This window comes from Tinamus guttatus, unplaced genomic scaffold (assembly GCF_059628265.1).
Source record: "Tinamus guttatus ecotype Peru unplaced genomic scaffold, ASM5962826v1 Tinamus_guttatus_pri_ptg000472l, whole genome shotgun sequence".
Lineage (NCBI taxonomy): Eukaryota > Metazoa > Chordata > Aves > Tinamiformes > Tinamidae > Tinamus > Tinamus guttatus.
In genome coordinates this window covers 4,867,035-4,885,630 of record NW_028289006.1, presented here as the reverse complement: position 1 = coordinate 4,885,630, position 18,596 = coordinate 4,867,035, and the positions used below count along the sequence as shown (strand labels likewise).

The following is an 18,596-nucleotide window of genomic DNA, read 5'->3' as shown; positions in this document are numbered from 1 at the left end:
CTCTGATGGGAGTTCCAAACCACATGCTTGCCTGCTGGTGTTGATCTCGTGCAGTAGCTGTTTCAGAGCACACCCCAATGTGTAATTAACAGGAGGTTGGCAGTGAGAGGATGGAGTGGTCTGGCAGTGGTTCAGCTGGTGGGGCAGGTCCCGAGGGCCAGCTCTGCTGCTCTCACCATTATGCAACGGGCTCTTGCCTTGGCTGTGCTGCAATTGCAGCATCTTTTCAGCCGCCGTGGAAGGCACAGCCCTGACCTTCAGTGTTAGCACGTGCACACACCCGCCCCCAAAATGTAGAAAGCTTTGTTTGCTGTCTTTTAATTTGGCTCACTGCAGGGGTGGCCTTCACCATGTTGGCTCCCACAGCCTTGGGAGCCTGCAGGAACAAGGCCTCAGAGCAGGGGCTAGGAACCTCTTGAGAAAGCCTTGCTGAAAGAAGCATGTGACTGGGCCCTCCTCTGAGGCAAATAGTTTAAGAATCCTGTAGCCCGCAGTGTCACACTTGCACTCACACTTTCACTTAGTAGTTCATTTCATGCAGGAGAGGCCAGAGGCTGGAGGGTTTACTTGGTTCATAAGGTGGTGGTCAAAGATGCTGCATATTAGGCACAGAAGGAAGAGGCTGGGCTGGGAGCTCGCATGCCTGGGGTAGGTATGGCGGGTCCCAGAGTTAGTGAGTTTGAGGAGCCATCAATCCATGCTCATGTTGAGATTCTTGGAGTAACCAGAGCCCCCATGCCCTGTTCAGGGCAGGGGTCAGGATGCCCTGCACAACTCACCAGTTCTCGTGGTCAGGTGAGGGGCCTACGTGCCAGCTCTCCAGCTGCTGCTAATCCTGCTTTCGGGGCACATTTGACATTGTCCAGCACACAGACACATGAAGGTGGCCCCATACAGCGCTGTGGCCGCTCCGTTCAGCATTTCTGCCTGCCTGGGTACCTACACAGTCCTCCTGGGAAGGCTTCCAACCCGTGCTGAAGCCCCTGCAGCTGGGGGCAGCAAGCCTGTGCTGTCACAAGTTTGAAGCTGTTCAAAGCAGCCAGTTTTACACAAACTAGTATTTATGTGTCCCGGCTCCGCTGCCTCACGGTCACACGTTAGGTGTTGTAACATGGGGCAGGTTGCAACACATGAGCTGGCAGGTGCGTGGTGACTTCCATGCTATCGCCCCAGGGCTTGTTCCTCTCTCCCACTCCAACACCGCTTCCTTGTCCTGCAGAAACAGCCTGTACCTTTCCCTGGCCCTTTTATTTTCCAAACTAAGCTCTTGCCTTCAGTTTTCATCAGCACATCAGAAAGGGAACCACGTTTACAGCTGCATGTGGCATCTCACTGTATTTATTGCAGGTGTGAACCTATAGGCTCCTTTGGGAAGCCACATTAAGCATAGTCCATCAGAGTACAGCAGATTTGTTCTGCAACAGTGATCTTCATAAAAGTGGTCTTAATGTGTTCAGAAGCTCAGTAAATTCAGCTGAATTCATGGTCATGATTGTCCGCGCTGTCATGACAAAACTGTCTTTCACAGGTTCAGATCCGGTGAGGCGTTTCCCTGCTAATCCATATGTGCTTCTGAACTACAGAAGCAGTTCCTGTGCATTCCCAGAAAAAAACCATGCTGAGTTCCCATAAAAGAGCCATCCCCAAACAAGGTCCCGCAAAAATCTACTCTCTACCAGATGCTAGCAACTGTTAAAGTTCATCTTGATGATTGTGATCACATGTGTTCACTGCCAGTGACCTCAGGGTGAAGGCTGTTGGTGAAACAGGTCTCGATTCAGGGATGTGTTCCTTCCTGTACTTTTCAATGTAAGGTTCAGCCACCTCCCACACCTGCAGGAGGAGAAAGTAAAACAACCAAGTCAGAAGCAAACAAAGAATTCTCCTTCAGACATCAACACAAGTTCAGGAAACTCTGTGGAAATGTTACTGGGACGGAACTGAGAACTTCAGAGCAATGTAAATGTGGGACCAGCAGAAACGGGGGCAATCAGAGCAAGGTTGCGCAAGAGCATGTGGATAGATGAAGTGACTCGAAGTACTGAACATACGGAGAGGTACTTCCAAAGTGGAGCTGCAGAGTCCTCCTGAGCACTGATCATAAGGCACGTGCAAAAAATCAACACTTGCCTTCTGCTCCACCAGCAGCCTGTGAGCTGCTTCAATGTCCGGGGCCATGAAGCGATCCTTCATCCAAGGCCTGTAAGGAGAACATCGGCCAAACATTAACCACAGCCGCAGTCAGCAGGTCTCCAAAGTGGTAAACTCTGGGCAACGCGTTTATCTGATCTTACCTCACCACGGAGCGCACAAGGTCGTAGACCTTCTCCAATGGGGTGGTCGTTCTCAGAGGGCGTAGGAATTCAATGCCCTGGCAGGCTGCAAGCAGCTCAATCGCCAGAACTAGGAAATGAGAGCAGCACAAGAGAGATTTTAGCAGAACCTCCAACAGGAGGCTTCCTTTATAAAACCTGGAGTTTGCTCTAGCTAATATGACATTGTTTCTAGTAAGACGAAAAGACCCTCAGTGGATCCACACGTCCAGATGGGCAACCTGCAGCAGGGTCATCTTAGGAATGGTGCTGGGGGGTATCACACGTTGTAAAAAGCACATTCTGGGTGGTCTGCCATACAAACTTTTAAATATGCCAAGCAATCCTAATTACTGCAGTCTTAAATCCGTAAATAGCTCATGTAGGGTATCTTGAATACCCCAGCTAATGGGCACTGTAAATCAGAAAGCTTCTTTCAGACTAGCATAGATGAAAAAGAGAGTCTTGAGCTATAAAAGAAAGTTCTGCTCATGAAAGCTGAAAGATCAGATGTCTTGCAAAAAGCGCTGATAAAATTACAAGAACTTCTAAGCAGATTTTTATTCTTTCTGGAAACATTTGAACAGTATCTGCCCACCTAACAACAGATCAGTTTTGGGCATTAGTTTTTATTTTCATATGAACCAATACACCCAAGTAACTGCATGTAAGATTTTGTTTCTGCGGTTACAAACTCATTTGTCTGCACATGAAAAGAAAAAAAAGTTTTATAGAACTTTAAGCCTTCAGAGTACTCAAATGTATAAACCTAAGCTAGTACTTTTGTGTTCTGTATAATTCTGTTTTTCCAGTAACAGCTGACATCTGTACCTAAGCACACCATCTGCCTCAAAATAAAAATAAAAGAACAGGAGAGAATACTTATTCTCTTCTAAGCAAAAGAAGAGGAAAGATCTGCTTACTGTCCTGTAGTAAGCAGTTTTTATTTCACAGGAACACTCAACTTCAGATTTACCACATCTCTGTTAAAGATCTACGTGCTTGAAAAAATATATACTTCATACAGTATCTTTGAATAGCTATTTAAGAGTCGTGAACTTTTTTTTTTTTTTTTAATAACGATAGCTAGGAAGAATGGCATTAATATCATAGCTTAGGTACATAGAGTAGATGCATCTCCAAATCAGCATCTCAAGCGTACCTTGTTCCACATGTTCGATAACTCGCAAAGCTTTCCTCGCAGCCCATCCTCCCATGGACACATGGTCCTCTGTAGCAGCACTGGTTGAGAGAGAGTCCACAGAAGAGGGGTGGCACAGGGCTTTGTTCTCAGAAACTGCAAAAGTCAGGAGCAAATAAATGGGGGACAGAAAGGGCAAAAAGCACTAGAATTAACGGCCAACCTGGAAGGAGACCGCAGCAAAGAGCCCATCCACCATGTCAGGCCCCAGCATCCTCTTTTGAGGATGCATTAATGTTTTAATTGTACTGAGTAATTTATAATAAAATAACTTTGCCTCTGAAAAAGATAACCAATATCAGTCTGTGGATGCAAATATCTTTCCCAGCTGACCTGAGGCATTTCCAGAGCCCTGGAACAGGCTGCCCAGAGAGGTTGTGGAATCTCCTTCTCTGGAGATCTTCCAAACCTGCCTGGATGCCACCCTATGCCCCGTGCTCTGGGTGTCTCTGCTGGAGCAGGGGGGTTGGATTAGATGATCTCTAGAGATCCCTTCCAACCTCAACCATTCTGTGATTCAGTGATTTGCAGAAGCTGCAGCAGAACAAGGGTACCCATCTTCTCTCACCTCTCCTCCCCTCACCTTGCCTGCCTATGAGGCTGCGCAGGTCCCCCATCCAGGCACACAAACACCTCAATGTCAGAACGTGCTGCCTTCGAAAGCCCGAGATGCAGGTGCAACACCACGTGCAGTCCACTCCTGTGCAAACTGCATCCAAAAGCAGGGGGAATTGGGCCGCCAGAAGGCGTGTGGGTGCCGTGCTGAAGTTTAAGGTTGAGCATTGCTCTTCAGAAGAGAAGAAACAAAGGTGCCGCTCACAGCGCTCTCACTGCAGGCCGACCTTTCCTTCCCAAAGCCCAGCAGGATGCTGAGAGGCCCCCTCACCAAACCAGGAGCACCAGGAAAGCAGCTGCTGACGCCGAGGGCCCCAGCGACACAGGCGGCGGCAGAGCTCAGCAGCAGGAGCAGCCCCGGGGGAGGCAGCAGTGCAGCCTGGCAGGCACGGCGAGACCAGAGAGGAAGGGAGAGAAGCAGCCACTAGCACTGCAGAAAGAGCCGCAATTATTTTGTGGCTTTATCCCTGGGAGTGGACAGCACTACAGGACTGCTTTAGAAACTGGCAGTGTGACTTAAAAATAACAGCAGTAACATTTTTTTTTCCTGTTTCTTCTTTTCCTCTTCTTTCTTTTTCTCTTTTTTTTTCTTTTTCTTTAAGACTAAAATCAGAATTCAAATGTTATTTTCGGTTAATTCGTGTTTATTTTGACCAGTGGAAAATTACTCTAATCAGTGAACTTCTGGGACCGGTGGTAGTCACGAGGTTGGAGGCCTGGCAGTCATTTTCATTCCCCATGTCAGAGACCCAAGAATAACCCAGAAGCCCCAACTTCAGAGAGCAAATATGAGCCCTGGATATAACTGCCATATGAGCCAGGTTGAGATTCCCAGCACTGGAAGCCAAGCGACAACTAGACCCTGGAGCCAACATAAACTCTGTGCAGACAAAAGGAAAGCTGCCAGTCCTCAAAAGAGGGAACCAGCTGGCTTATATTCCAGTCCCACCTCCAAAACCAGCCTATGGGGAGAGTTCCTCTATTACATTAATTTAGTTCATATTGACCATATTGACCGCTTTTTTTTTTTTTTTTTTTTTTTTTCAGTTCAGCCTCTTCCTCAAAGCTGCTCTCCCTGAAAAACTGCAGGACTGAAATGCTGTTGCTTCCTCTAACAGAGAAACAGCTCCACGGAGATAGAGCAACACTCATCCGGACCCTCTCCCAACTGAAGCAGAGACTGCACCTAGAAAAACACACATCTCTTCCCTTTCTCTCTTCATCAGAACCAAGCAGGAATGATGGGAAAGAAAAAAGAAGACTTGCAGTGAGGAGAGCTGGGTACGTACAAACCCCGAGCTGGCATCTAGCTACCGTCACGGCCACTGCGAGCAGCAGAGCCCTGGCTGCCCGGGCTGCGCGAGGCTGCGCAGACTCTCTGGATGAATTTGCTCTCACTGATGTCACTATTTGCCTCAGCTGCCTAAACTGAAGGGATGTGAATGCTTCTATGGATCTGCTTCAGATACACTCTGCAAATGCAGCCTAAACAAACCCTGTGCTGAGCGCTAATCCCGGTATGCAGTGTGCTGAGCTGGCTCTAGGGAGGCCTGCAGAGGTGTTTGTCCAGGAGTAGTAAGGAAGTTTATGAAACACACTGACTCCAAACACCGTATCCCAAGTTAGTAGTAAGGAAGGTTGTGAAACACACTGACTCCAAACACCATATCCCAAGTTGGACTCCTCTTGTCCCGGGAGAACAGTGCCGGGTGAGTCCCACTGCAGCCAGGCAGGCAGCAGCCCCTACCTATGTGTCCATCAGTGCTGCAGAGGACAGGTGCCTCTCTGCATCAGTGAAACCCCATTCTAGCCTGAGGCACCACCCTGAGGGAAAACACCGACAACGATGTTTTACCACAACAGCAAAGTACCCCTATAAGGAGGGCCCAGCAGTAAACACAGCCTTATACACACCTGCAAAGACCTGATATGGGCTAAACCATTTAGAAAAAGCAGCAACAACTTTTCTTTGGTAATCGCATGTGGACATAATTTGTCAATCATAATTAATTACATTAATTAAATCAATATCCACAGCTATCATGACACTATCAGCAATATGTTTTGTACAAACTGGGCAAATCCCTGTCTATAATACAGTTAAAGACAACAAGGAGACATTAGGAAAGAAAACACAAGTTGAGTTTCTTTTATTTATCATCAATGATTCCTTTGCCTTTTTTTCTTCCCTTCCTTTTCACTACAACCTTCTATCCCCCTGAGGAAAAGTATGCTGGCATGCTTATTTTTATTGTGCTCCTCCAATTAAAATTCCTGGGAACTCCAGTCTCCTCCTCCATGGAGGAGTCTGACACTGGTTTATGCACTTGGCCGTCAGATGGAGGCACTGAGTACTAAGAACATCCCAACAGTCTTAAGTTTGAGGCAAGTGGTGTCCATGTGCTAGTGAGAAACGAGGGTCAGCACAGAGCAAACCATTCTGAGCTGACACAGTTGCAGCTGCACTGAGCACTCTGGCTTCGCCACCCAATAGCCCAAAGCATGAGGAAAAGAAGGGGGAAACAACTGGGAGCGAGACCTCCTTTACATCTACAATCCAGTTACCGCTCCGTCAGTATAAATTGGTATTCCCATTTCAGCTACTTCCCATTTCATACTGCTTCAGCACTCACCCAGGGCAGCTGCTGTGCAGTGGGCAATCATGAAGCCAGAGTTCAGGCCTCCTTCGGTTACCAGAAACGCAGGCAGTTCGCTGAGCGACGGGTTGCAGAGCCTCTCGATTCTTCTTTCACTAATTGCAGCAAGTTCATGCACACCAATTGCCAAATAATCCAGAGCCTACGAAAGAAGATCTCATTATGTCAGATGATTAAAAAAAAAGGAACAGATTTTTTTTTCTCTGAATGCTTGATTACCTTTGCAGGATATTCACCATGAAAATTTCCTCCAGAAATGGTCTCTGCCCTTTGAGCAAACACCATCTTTAGGGAAGAGCTAAGGCATGAACATGAATAGGTTTCCGCTTACATGACAACTACTGCAAATAATCAGAATGTCTTCTCTGAAGGCATTTCATGCTAACATGCTCTTCTTTGCAAGTACATTGCATTACCTCCACCTGCTCACTTTTTCAGAAAATGAAGATCGAATCTCAGTTCTCCAAACTTGCAGAGATAGTTTTGTCATATATTTTGTTAAACGGACTACATGAGATGAAGTGTTTGATCGGAGCGTGAAAACTATTAGGGATGCAAAAAAACATGTTTGGATACTAGCATATTTCTCAGCTGCTTAGTAGACTCTCTCCAAGTCAGGCTGCAAGAAGTGATGCTTACCAGCTATTGATATGACAATAACATCTTTACACTGATGGCAGAAGTCCAGGTTCTGTTAATGCTGCAGCACCAGATGTTTCAAATGAAAATTCACTGCCAGTCTAAGTCCATCAATTGTCAAGTTCTGCCTAACTATACGTTTAATATAAGAGCCCAGAATCTGATTTAGGAAGCATTTAAATGCATAAAACTTTATGTATAAGTCCCAAAACACACTTGCGTGCTCCAGTGCTTTATACAACTGCGGCCTACTAGTTACACTGGGAGTGTTGCTTTTGGAGCCAGTTGTAGCTACTGACTGAAGACAACTATGGTTTTTAAATCTCACATATAAATGATAATTTGAAAGAAAAAGATAAAAAGCGCCAAGGAAAATTTTTTTGGAGAAATAAAATCGTCAGAAAGATACAGGGTTGTCCGTGGCACTATTGATTTCAGTCATCATGATGTCCTTCACAAAGGCGATTGTATCATTTACCACTCCATGAACCTAGAACAAAAGATATTATCACCAGAACTTAGCATCTCTGCTTAGTTCACCTTCAGTATTCTGGCCCAGTTGCAGGTGCTGTCTTTCCCCTTATTCCAATCTATAAATCATGAAGACGTGAAGACAGTCTTGGATTTGCTCTGAAAAAAATGTGCATTGCTGTTGGGGGACACTGCCCATCCTCACATCTGAAAGACTAGATTTACATTTATCATGACAGTCTTGCTAAGACAATCATTTGAGTGCATCATTCTTTACCTGTTTGCGATGGTTTGCTCAAAATGAAAGACAAATCAATATTCTCTTAATTGATTGAGGATAGAAGTGATATTAAACAAGAACTAACCTAAGCGAACCAACATAGAAAAAAAACTCTCACAAATTAGTTACTTAGACAAATCTTTCACTGGCTGCAATAGCTTTGCTCATGTTAGAACATGGGATAAAATTCATCCAATATGTTTGGGATACCGCAGGTTTGGGATGCAGTAAGTCACTCCAGCTGCTTCTGGAAACATTTTTCCCCAGCTCATGGTCTTAGCAAGTAGGCTGAAGAAAGCCCCTACAAAGCAAGCAGATGTGGAAGCCAGGATCTTCCCCAGGCCTCCCACTCTTGGCCTTTTGCAGGTGTGAGCACAGCACTGCTAGGCACTGCTCCATGGGCATACGCACTCCCATAACATGGGATCAACAAATTACATGTCTCTTGTAGTAGACAACTTTGAACTGAAGGGGAAACAAAATAAAACTGCCTCCTCTAGTGGAGTCAGGCAATATATTTCTGGGGTGGAAACTTCACCATCCCTTGTCAGCTACAGTAAAAGGAAACATAAATCGCTTTTTACCTGAGGGCAGCAGCGCATTGTGTAGGCATCCTGGACTCGATCACAGAATCTATGGCTCTCTAGGAAGAACAAGGGGAAAAACAAATATGCCTTACACAGAAATGTATGTATGACTGTAGAAACAGCCAACCTGTCCTGAGTAACTCAGGAGGTTACTCAAGACTAAGATTTTTCACCTGCTATTTCTGATGGATGATGGTCAGAATCTAAAAGGGACCTGAATCGAAATGCCACTTCAGCCTGCCCACGGTGTGGGCGCACTGCATGTATATCTAGAAAAACAAGTAGGACTGTTAAGTTTTGCCCTCTCTTGTCAACTAAAGGACAGAAAATGTCCAGTACCAACCTGTGTCAAAGGCCCTAGTTGTACCCTTCAAGACTTCAAGTGTAAGGGCAGCAATTATATCTGCTTGCCTAGCAATAGCGCTGGCTCTTTCAACTGCTTCACATCCCAGCGAAGTGATCATTTGTGTCCCATTAATTAGAGCCAGACCCTTCAAAGAGAGCAGATGTTAAGCAACATCATTGGTGCTATTCCACATGCTGTGAGAACTCACCATCTCTGCAACAATCCAAATTAAAACCAGAGAAGTACAGCAAAGAGGAATGTTTTATTCTTTTCCTGTTCTTTGCAAGCATAACACTATTTTTACTCACTCTCTTTTGTTATTAACTAAACTGAAGGAGCTATGAGCATGGGGCATGTGAGAAACACTTATAATAATGAAGCAGAGAACTAAAACAGAAGTAAAAGTCTTAACTGATTTAACAACTTAAACAGTTGATACCAGCTACAGGCTTGTTCCAAAGGCCCTTGAAGCCCAGGAGAATTCTTTTTTCTCCAGGAGACACAGGTTTTTGCTGCTTGCTTCTGAATTTGTTTTACAGTTACTGAGGTGCATTACCAGAGGGCTGCACTGCCTCAGGCCTGTTGCATCCCCATGCAAAGTTTCATCCTTGAAATAAGATTAATCTCACCTAATTTTAACAGCCTAAAAGTCAAATATAAGCGGGGCTCATGCTTTGGTCAGAGATTGCTACCTTCAGAGGGCTTCTTGGAGCTGTGATTCAGGATGAGACAAAGAGTTTTCTGAAGATGCCTGTGCCTCCCTACTGAATCCATATACACATAATCCAAATGCCAGGCTTGGATTTGACAGTTCAAGTTAAGTGGAGTGATATTGGAAGAAAAACCCCACTCCGGACAGTACTTTTTTAAAAGGTAGTTGTTTAATTAACAGATTAATCTATATACATTAACTATTCACACTGTGCTGCTGATATTTATATCATATACAGGTATTATAACTATATATTTGCATAATTATGTATAAGTATTACATGCTGCATTTAAAACATTACAAAATATACTTTTAGCAATAAATTAAGTTTTTTGAAAAGCCATCCACAACAGGAGCCTCCAGATCTCTATAGTTCTTTAAGAAGGGTCATATTCTCTGATGATAGAATACAGATCTATGTATTCATAAACACTCCTAGAAATATAAACTTAGTCTATAAAATCAGGACATATCTGAATATAAACCCTCAGGGAACAGCTAAGTAATCTGTTGATTGGCAACCAGAAAGACCAGTTCTATATTAGTGTTATGTGGGATAAAGCTAAAATTACTGTTTACATCGCTTTAGTTACCTACTACTACAACTTCCACTAACCTGGAAAAACATGGGATATTAACAGTAATATTTTCCACTGATGAATGATTAGGAGTAGTAGAAAATGTGGATCAATCCCCATTGCCAGTGAAAATAGAATTTAATCACTGGCATTTATAGCATTACTGGCATTTCAGTCATTAAGTTTAACTATAAGGCAGCTAGTGAACAGTGAGGCTTGTTTTCCTATAGCTGTCATGGCTATGGTTTCTTACCTCTTTTGGTTTCAGCGTAACTGGCTTCAGACCATGGGCTTCCAGGACCTGCAAAGTAGTTTGATGACAAGACAGTTAACAAGAAAATGCTTTCCAAGAATTCAGTCAGCAAAATTTTAAAATCTTCAATTATAAATAAAAAACATTAGGAAATTCTCCAGTGAAGAGAGAAAAAGGAACTTTCTCTCACACAAACACTGCTGGGCTAAGCAAAAGATTGCATATTTGGGCTTCAAAACCAGCATCTTTTTTTCCCAGTGCCAGAAAAATAAGGTACAAGGAGCAATAAAATGAGATAGTGTCACAGCTCATTAACATCTGTTGCATACTATCTGATGGGAGAGAGTAATAGGAGATAAGGTAGGAAATGTCTTGGGAAGGTAGTTCTGCCTACCCCTGCCTCAAAGTAGATTTGGCTTGATGTAAACAATTTCTTACGAATGATTCCCTAGAAACTGGAGAGAGAGAGACAGGATGTCATATCTTTCTTTAGAGTATCTCCAGTGCTGAAGAGCTTTATTCAGGCAATTGCTCTTGTGAAAAATGGAGGAATAGTGTAATTTATTCTAATTAGAATGCTCTTTTCTTTTTCTTTTTCCAGATGATTTCCAGAGATGATTTCAGAGAAATATATTTGGGAAATGGAAGGAGCAGTAATGCAAGAAACTTTCTCACCTCTGGAAACGATAAAAGAGACAAATTTAATCATCTGACAAAAGCATGCAGAGGTAACAGAGAGAGGGTGAAAGGCTGGGTGATCTCATGTCGAAAATACTTCCTGGGGAATCTGGTTTTGATTTCATTCCTGCTACAGAATACTTGTGTGAGCCACTGACCTGATGGATGAAGTTCTTATTCCTCTTGGGCTTCATCTCCCTTCTCACCAATTCCTTCCCTTGTTCCCAGGGAGACTGGTAAGAGGTGAGATGGTAATGACCTGAATATATTGTGTATGATGATAAAGTAATGAGCCATTGTACCCTTCCACATCTGAAAACAGGAGGCCCAGGACAAACTGCCTTCCTTTCCTCCCTCCTTGTCTCCCTGTGTAGCTCTCAGCACTCCTCCATGTTACCATGATGATATGACTGTTAATCTATAAATAAATCTAGTATTCAAACATTACATGGGTAGGACCAACAAGTCTAACAGAACAAATGACTAAGAGAGACTTTGGAAAGGCCATACTTGGAGATATTAACCACTAGATCAATCTGCTAGCTTATTAGTGACCAAAGAAATCTAACATAAAATAATTTTATTATAAATTTCTTGTTGTAAAGGATGCTACTAAGGTTCCCTGCAACTATACCAAAAACATCTGTGTACTATGAAATTATAAAATGCAGTAGACGCTTCACTAGTAAGTTCAGTAAATCTCCAGTTCTTCTTAGCATTTGAATTTTTCTAATTTGAGGGTTTTGTGTGACAGTGTTGGTATTTATGGAGCTGAAGGTGTAGTAATAGCTCTGTCAGAGCTTGTATCACATCCTATCTCTCTCTCCAGCCCCTAACAATGTCACTGCAGCATCTTGCACTGTGATACCATGCCGTGATATTTCTTTAGGATCTAATGACATGCAGGACATTCATCCAGTGTCTGTTACAATGACATGTGGGCCAGTATGTTCCACTCTCATGGATCCACTTCCCTCAAGGTGCAGGATGAGCTGCTAAAGGCAACCTAGTCCCAATTCAAATTGGTACACAGTTTCTGAACACTTGTAAGTGTTATGATTCTAACAATTCTAGGAAAACTCCTCTTCTCAATACTACACACAATTTACACAGAATAGTCAGCAAGAAAGCAAGCAGAAAACGAAAACAAAAACAAACCAACACGGATCTTACGTATTTAGCATCAGCCCAACCACTCTTTGGAGACCACATCTTTCCCTCTCCAATCAATCCCAGAGCAAGATGAGAGAGGGGGGCCAAGTCTCCACTGGCTCCAACTGTGCCTTTCTCAGGGATATAAGGAAGGCAGGATGCTAGAAAGAAAATAATTACAACTCTCATTAGAGCTTTCCCTTGATATGCTCCTTGGAAAACAGACACATGAATATGGTGACAGTTACATTCTGTAATAATGACCAATATAACCACCAACACAACTCTTATTGCAGACAAGGATTTGATCCTGCTCCCAGACTAGCTGCAGCTTATAGAGAAATCATTTCCCTTCTCAGTTAAGTCCCATAACATCTTGGAGGACTCCTGCTAGTGAGCATTGCAACTAGAATTACATGGTCAGGCAGCTAAAATATGTTCCTCTCGGGTCACATCCCAGTTGTGAAGGGTTCTTCAGGACTTGTAACCTGGAAATATTGATTCCAGGGGATCTTGATTCATGGGACACACTGTCATCATTTATGATGTCTGTGGGAATTTGGAGTTGACTGTTGAATTCATCAACCTAAAACCAGAACCATTGCCATCTTACTCTCAGCTCTGTTAGGCTCTCTAAGGCTTATCCAACAGCTTCTGCGCAACTCTTTTCCTTTCCACCTAGTTCTTCGCTGTCAGGGTTGTATGAGAAATTCTTGGCAGTGGGGCTTTTTTTTACTAATATTTGCATATGTGAGATTTCATCCCATGTAAAATTGCTAGGAGCAGTATTTGTACTCAAGAAAATCAATGAGCATTATGTGTTCTAGAAGGCACATTTGTGAGTAGCCACCATAGTCTACATGTCCCAGAATAACTCAAAAATAGAGTCAAGTATCCAGCTAAAAACTTGTCTTCCAGGACAGACCTTGTGTCTGAGAGGGATGCCTTGAATAAGCACGTGTTTAGTGTTCCCACAGTAGAACAGTTTTCCTGCTCAGGCTTCCAGCCACCCAGTGTAGCTTTAACTGTTTTCATAGCTGAGGCAGCGTGAATGGCTGTTACCATCCATGCGGTTCTGCACGTGTTGTCTTGTAGCTCCTGCTCGTGACACGATCCTGTGCACGAATCTACTCACAAGAGCAGATACTGCCCAGTGGGCCTACTCAGCAAACACCCACATAGGCATTTTTTTAAGATGATAATAGCCCCATCCAAAAATCTCAGCGTCCCAAAAGACATTGGCACATAGGTCAGCATGAACCCAGTAGGGTGGATTACAGACCTGAATCTTGATAAAAGTGCTTGCCCCAGGTTAGAGTTGGATTCTTCACAGGCTGACTAACAGTCACGACAGTGAAACATTGCCATTTAGAACAACTAACATCCAGTGTTTAGAAGATAAGTAGATGCCACCCAGTTCATGCATGAGAGGGCCTACAGGTCACTGGTGATCTTGTGAGCTGTGTCACTTGGTTTTATGATAGACAGGAGAAAACCCCTCTGCAGCTTAATGAACCTGCTTTTAACATTCCATGGAGGTCACCCTCTCCATAACCATTCAGTATAGAAATAGCTCTAGTTCACTGTCAGCCTTGGCCTGCCCGTGAACCTCTCGTCCTGATTTATTCTGTGTTCAGAGCATGCCTGTTACAAGCTCACAATGAGTTTTCTCTCCACAGCAGAGAATGTAAGGAATAACATCAGGTTCACAAGTATAGCCAGGGCTGAATTGGGATATACATTATCTGGATTCAATTCATGTTTCTGCCAAAAACTTCCTGCCTGGTCGTGAACTAACTCTGTAAGCTCTCAGTGGCTGAATGCCTGTCTGTTGCACACCTTTTCCTCAGCCCTTCCTGTCATTTCTGCTCATACTATATTTCTTTAAGTGTCTTTTTACCATTAAATGCTTCAATAACTTGCTGGAGAGTTTCTAAGGATATTCCACTGTATCCTTTAGCTAGGACGTTGATCCTCAGTGCCAAGAGCATGCGAGATCTATCTGGGCTCAAAGGTTTCCCGACACCTGAAACAGTAACAGCCTCAGTTACTAAGCCCGATATCAACAGCGACAGAAAAGGGAAAATATCAAGCAATATCTGACTACCTGCAGAATGTGAACGAACTAAATTCACTTGGAGCTCCCTATGAAAAAGAAGAAAAAAAAAAAAGTCATGTAAAACCCCAAGTAAGTCTTTCAAATAAAATTTTTGTGTTGCACAAAGCAAAGAGAAACATTGAAGCTACTCTCTGAACTAAAGAAGTATAAACATACAGTGTAGAACTGATCCTTCTTATATGCATGTCTTCTGAAAATAAAGGAGATGTGCATACATAACTTACCTAAGTTTACTATTTGGAATGACTGTTCGGGCAAATTTCCCAAATCCTGTGGTAATTCCATAAACAACTGAAAGACACATACACTTCTGGGTAAGGAGAGAACCCAAGAAAGTTATCTAAACCAAATGAAAAAAAATAATTAACAGCTAGAGATGAAAAACATATATACCTGTTTGCTCTTTTACAATCCTTTCGATCACTTCTCTTGATCGCTTAACTTTAGCTTCAGCTTCACGTGTGAGCTAGAAAACAAATATTTTCAATATTAACTATTATTCCTTAATTCTAATCAGAGAAGGATAAATACATAATGTCTAGCCATGTTCATTCAGAATCTTTACCTTTATCTTGTAGAGTCCCTTCCCTAAATTCACCAGGTCCTCTGTTGTTAAACTGTCCCCGTCTAAAGAAATGTACTGCACAAAAGAACCACACTTTAATTTGGGCTACATATAAAATTGCTTAATAATCAGTATTAAATAAAAATATAGGAATGATAGGAATGCAATGATAGGAAGCTCACTCATATTCTCATTTGTAAGGCAGGAAACTCTCCAACAAAAAAGTAATGAGCACATTACAATTCTGATTCCCAGGCCCAGCAAATTTAACTGTAATTCATGCTGTGAACGCTGTGATTGCTGAACTCTCAAGAGTTTCTTTTGGTGAATAGCAAGGACATTACTGAGCTGTAGAATCATCATCAAGTCCTACCTGTTCTGGTTCTCTGTATTTGCTATACCTAAAAGTTCTGTAAAGGAAAATAAAGGGCAAACAGAATTTCACAGGTCACAGCTATTTGATTAAAGCTACCAACTTTTTCTAAAGACAGAGGAACACTGAAAAAACAGGGAAATGTAGAAAACTGTAGTTCTCAATTACAAAAAAAAAGACAAAAAAAATCAAAAAAGGATACAAATGAACTCCTTCTGGTTGAGATGGTATGAAATCTGGAGACATTATATCTCCTTCTATAACTAGAAGAAATAAGTAAAGTAAGCACAAGCAGCATTAAATTGGACTTTTCATAAAAAGAAATTCTCTATTCCTTGTAATACACAGCAGTATGAATTTTAATTTGTAGTCGTCAGCCCAAATCATATTTCTCTGCTTCCAGGAAAACAAGAAGTGGCAGCGTAACTGTTTAAGGTACTCTAAAGGCAAAAGCAAACGGTTCAGCCCTTGGACACGTAGTCCGTATCTCACACGGACAGTGCATATGATATCATATAGAGATGATCCATACCGAACCCTGTAGCTTCTAAACTTTATAAAATATATTTCTGTTTTTGTAACTACTGTTGCATTTTGGCCTTTTTTCCATAGAATCACAGAGGCTATCTCAGATGCGATTTTAGACGAACACACGCCGTGCGCTGACTCCCCCACCATCCGTTAGCTCTCTGCGGAGTGCTGCTTAGGGCCTGCTTACCCACTTCCACAAACTCGTTGTCCTCCAGCGCGTCCTCCACCGTGTCATCGAGGTCCAGCAAGCCGAGCCCCTTGCACCTCCGCACGTAGAATTTTACCTCTTCCAGCGAGTTAAACCCGCCGTTGTCAGGTTTGTTTTTCATGTATCGCCTCACGGCCTCCTTTCCCAGCCACCCGATGGTGCTCGTGCAGTTCTGGCAAGGAACTGCCAGCCATTCTCCCCGCACATGCACGGTGTATCTGGGCATGCTTCCTCTCCACACCGTGCTCCAGCGGGACTGTGGCTCCGCCGGCCTGCAGTGCCGCAATCAGATAACAGCAAAAATCCACCCCCAAAGATCCCTACCTTTGTAAATAAGCCAGACCAATGTATTCAGTTGACTTCATCCAATCAAACCAACCCTAGGGAGCACACCCTTTTTCTGGGAAGGGAAAGGGACCCCCCCCACTGTCACAGGAACTTTTTCCAGAGATCATACCAGATAGATAGAAATGAAAAACCAGGAGCTAGAGTTTATGCATCAAGAAAAATAGACAAATGAATCAGAATATACTGAAATGCAGCTGTACTAAGACCTTAAAGATTTAACAGGAGGTAATGGAGCTCCTACATGGCAGTAGATCATACTAATACGTGCATAAAGGACAAGGCTAGAAGATATTTGCCCCATTAGGGATTGGTAGCAGCTGCTGGGATTAAAAGGAGACTAGATTATAGCCTTGCACCTCTAACCTGAGTGAGATGAAGCAGGCTGGCAGTGTAGGAAATTAATCTGCCTTGCTCATTCTGTGGAAGAAGTGTTTGTGGAAGAATTGTTTGAAAGCAGGAATGGAGAGGAAAACTAGGACTTAACCGAAGTTTTGGCATTACAGAGGCCTGCTTGGGGTGCTACACAGTTGCCACTTCCAGGATTGCTGGTGCGCATGGACTCTGCTCCTCCACGGTTCCCTAGGTAGCACAATCTGCCCTCCTCGCAGCTGCAAAGGGGAGTAACGGAGGATGGAGCGGGGTGAAGACACCATGGCCAAACTCTGTTGCGCTCCCTGAGCTGGGCTGCTGAGAAGCCGCACAGTAGCTGTCTAATGGGAGATATACGATAACATGTCCGGTGCTGAGCCAGCAAAGGTGGCAAATCACTCCTTTCAGATGAACTTTGCTTGAACTTTGCTCATTATAATGTGAAAACCACACCTCCATCCCAAAAGTTACCCGCCTCCTAGGTACGACCACCCCTCACTGAGCGCGCGCTCTAGATTTTCGGTTGACTGTACCTTTAAATGAAAGCGAGAAACTTTTTCACCAATCAATAACAATATTAAGTATGACTCTAGTCACTCAAGCTCCACCTGAATGTAAAGAAAAGTATAAAAGGTGAACTAAGGATGAAAAGTCGGGAGGGAAGAATCCATCGTAACTCTTGGGTCAGTCGACAGGCTGACCCCCCTTCCCTCCCCTCAGGTCGGGACGCTGCCTGAGGAGACTAAGGAATGAGGGGGGAAGAAACCGTGGTAACTCCTGGGTCAGTCGACAGGCTGAGCCCCCTTCCCTCCCCTCACGCTTGGACGCTGCCTCTGGAGACTAAGAAGTGAGAGGGAAGAATCCATCATAAATTCTGGATCAGTTGATGCGCTGATCCCCCTTTCCTCCCCTTGCGTCAGGACGCTGCCTGAGGAGACTCGAGACTGAGAGCCCTCTCCCATCTTCTGGGGTGAGTGATGATTGCACATTTGTACATCAGAGCTAGCTAAAACCCCACGCTCTAGTAGAGAATTTCCTGTACTGACATCCAAAACCTGCTTTGTAAATGTTGCATTTGAGTGACTCATACTGTTTGTGAACGCAGCTACTTGTTTGGGGGGGAGGCGATCGGACCTACAGATGACAGACTGTTCGTGAATCCGATACTGCCAGGGTCAAACTTATAGTTGATCACACTATTTGGGAACTCGATTCGTTCCTAGGAAGGCGATCAGACCTACGGTCCACGGACTGTTCATGAATCCAGTACTACCAGGGTCGAGCTTATAGTTGATCACACTATTTGGGAACTCAATTCGCTCCTAGGAAGGCGATCGGAGCTACAGTCCACACACTGTTTGTGAATCTGATACTGATTTGATATCTCCTTCCCCCTCCACCACCACTACCACTACGGCTTTCAGACTGCAACATTTTCACAATTCCCACACTGAAATTAAGAAGGTAGTTTTGTATCACAGGTTAAACACAGAATTCATAAATCATCCTCTATTACTCTGTAATTTGAGCTCTGGAGGATGTTGCTATAGCAGGTATGATCAAACACTGGACTGCACCTGCACGGTTCTGAGCCTCATACTG

At 43.7% G+C, this 18,596-nt stretch overlaps 1 protein-coding gene across 1 annotated transcript; it reads right to left on the bottom strand.

Annotated features, from left to right (window-relative positions):
* Positions 1–1,677: 1,677 nt before the first annotated feature.
* Positions 1,678–16,516, bottom strand: HAL (histidine ammonia-lyase). Its single transcript, XM_010221627.2, has 20 exons — positions 16,257–16,516; positions 15,741–15,801; positions 15,539–15,566; positions 15,166–15,240; positions 14,994–15,066; positions 14,825–14,891; positions 14,589–14,626; positions 14,382–14,507; positions 12,503–12,642; positions 10,652–10,699; positions 9,106–9,253; positions 8,936–9,031; positions 8,760–8,818; positions 7,834–7,914; positions 7,005–7,070; positions 6,762–6,927; positions 3,475–3,609; positions 2,295–2,403; positions 2,131–2,200; positions 1,678–1,833 (listed from the first exon to the last, which is right to left on the bottom strand). The coding sequence occupies exons 1-20, from the start codon at positions 16,501–16,503 to the stop codon at positions 1,693–1,695; spliced, it is 1,974 nt and encodes a 657-aa protein (XP_010219929.1). The 5' UTR covers positions 16,504–16,516; the 3' UTR covers positions 1,678–1,692.
* Positions 16,517–18,596: the final 2,080 nt, after the last annotated feature.

Bases quoted from the DNA above. Each gene is read 5' to 3' on its own strand.
- HAL (XM_010221627.2), bottom strand. From the start codon at position 16,503: ATGCCCAGATACACCGTGCATGTGCGGGGAGAATGGCTGGCAGTTCCT. The intron at 15,241-15,538 runs GTAGGACTTGAT...TCTTTTGTGCAG, and splicing joins AATACAGAGAACCAGAACAG to TACATTTCTTTAGACGGGGA. The intron at 2,201-2,294 runs GTAAGATCAGAT...TTCTCCTTACAG, and splicing joins CTTGTGCGCTCCGTGGTGAG to GCCTTGGATGAAGGATCGCT.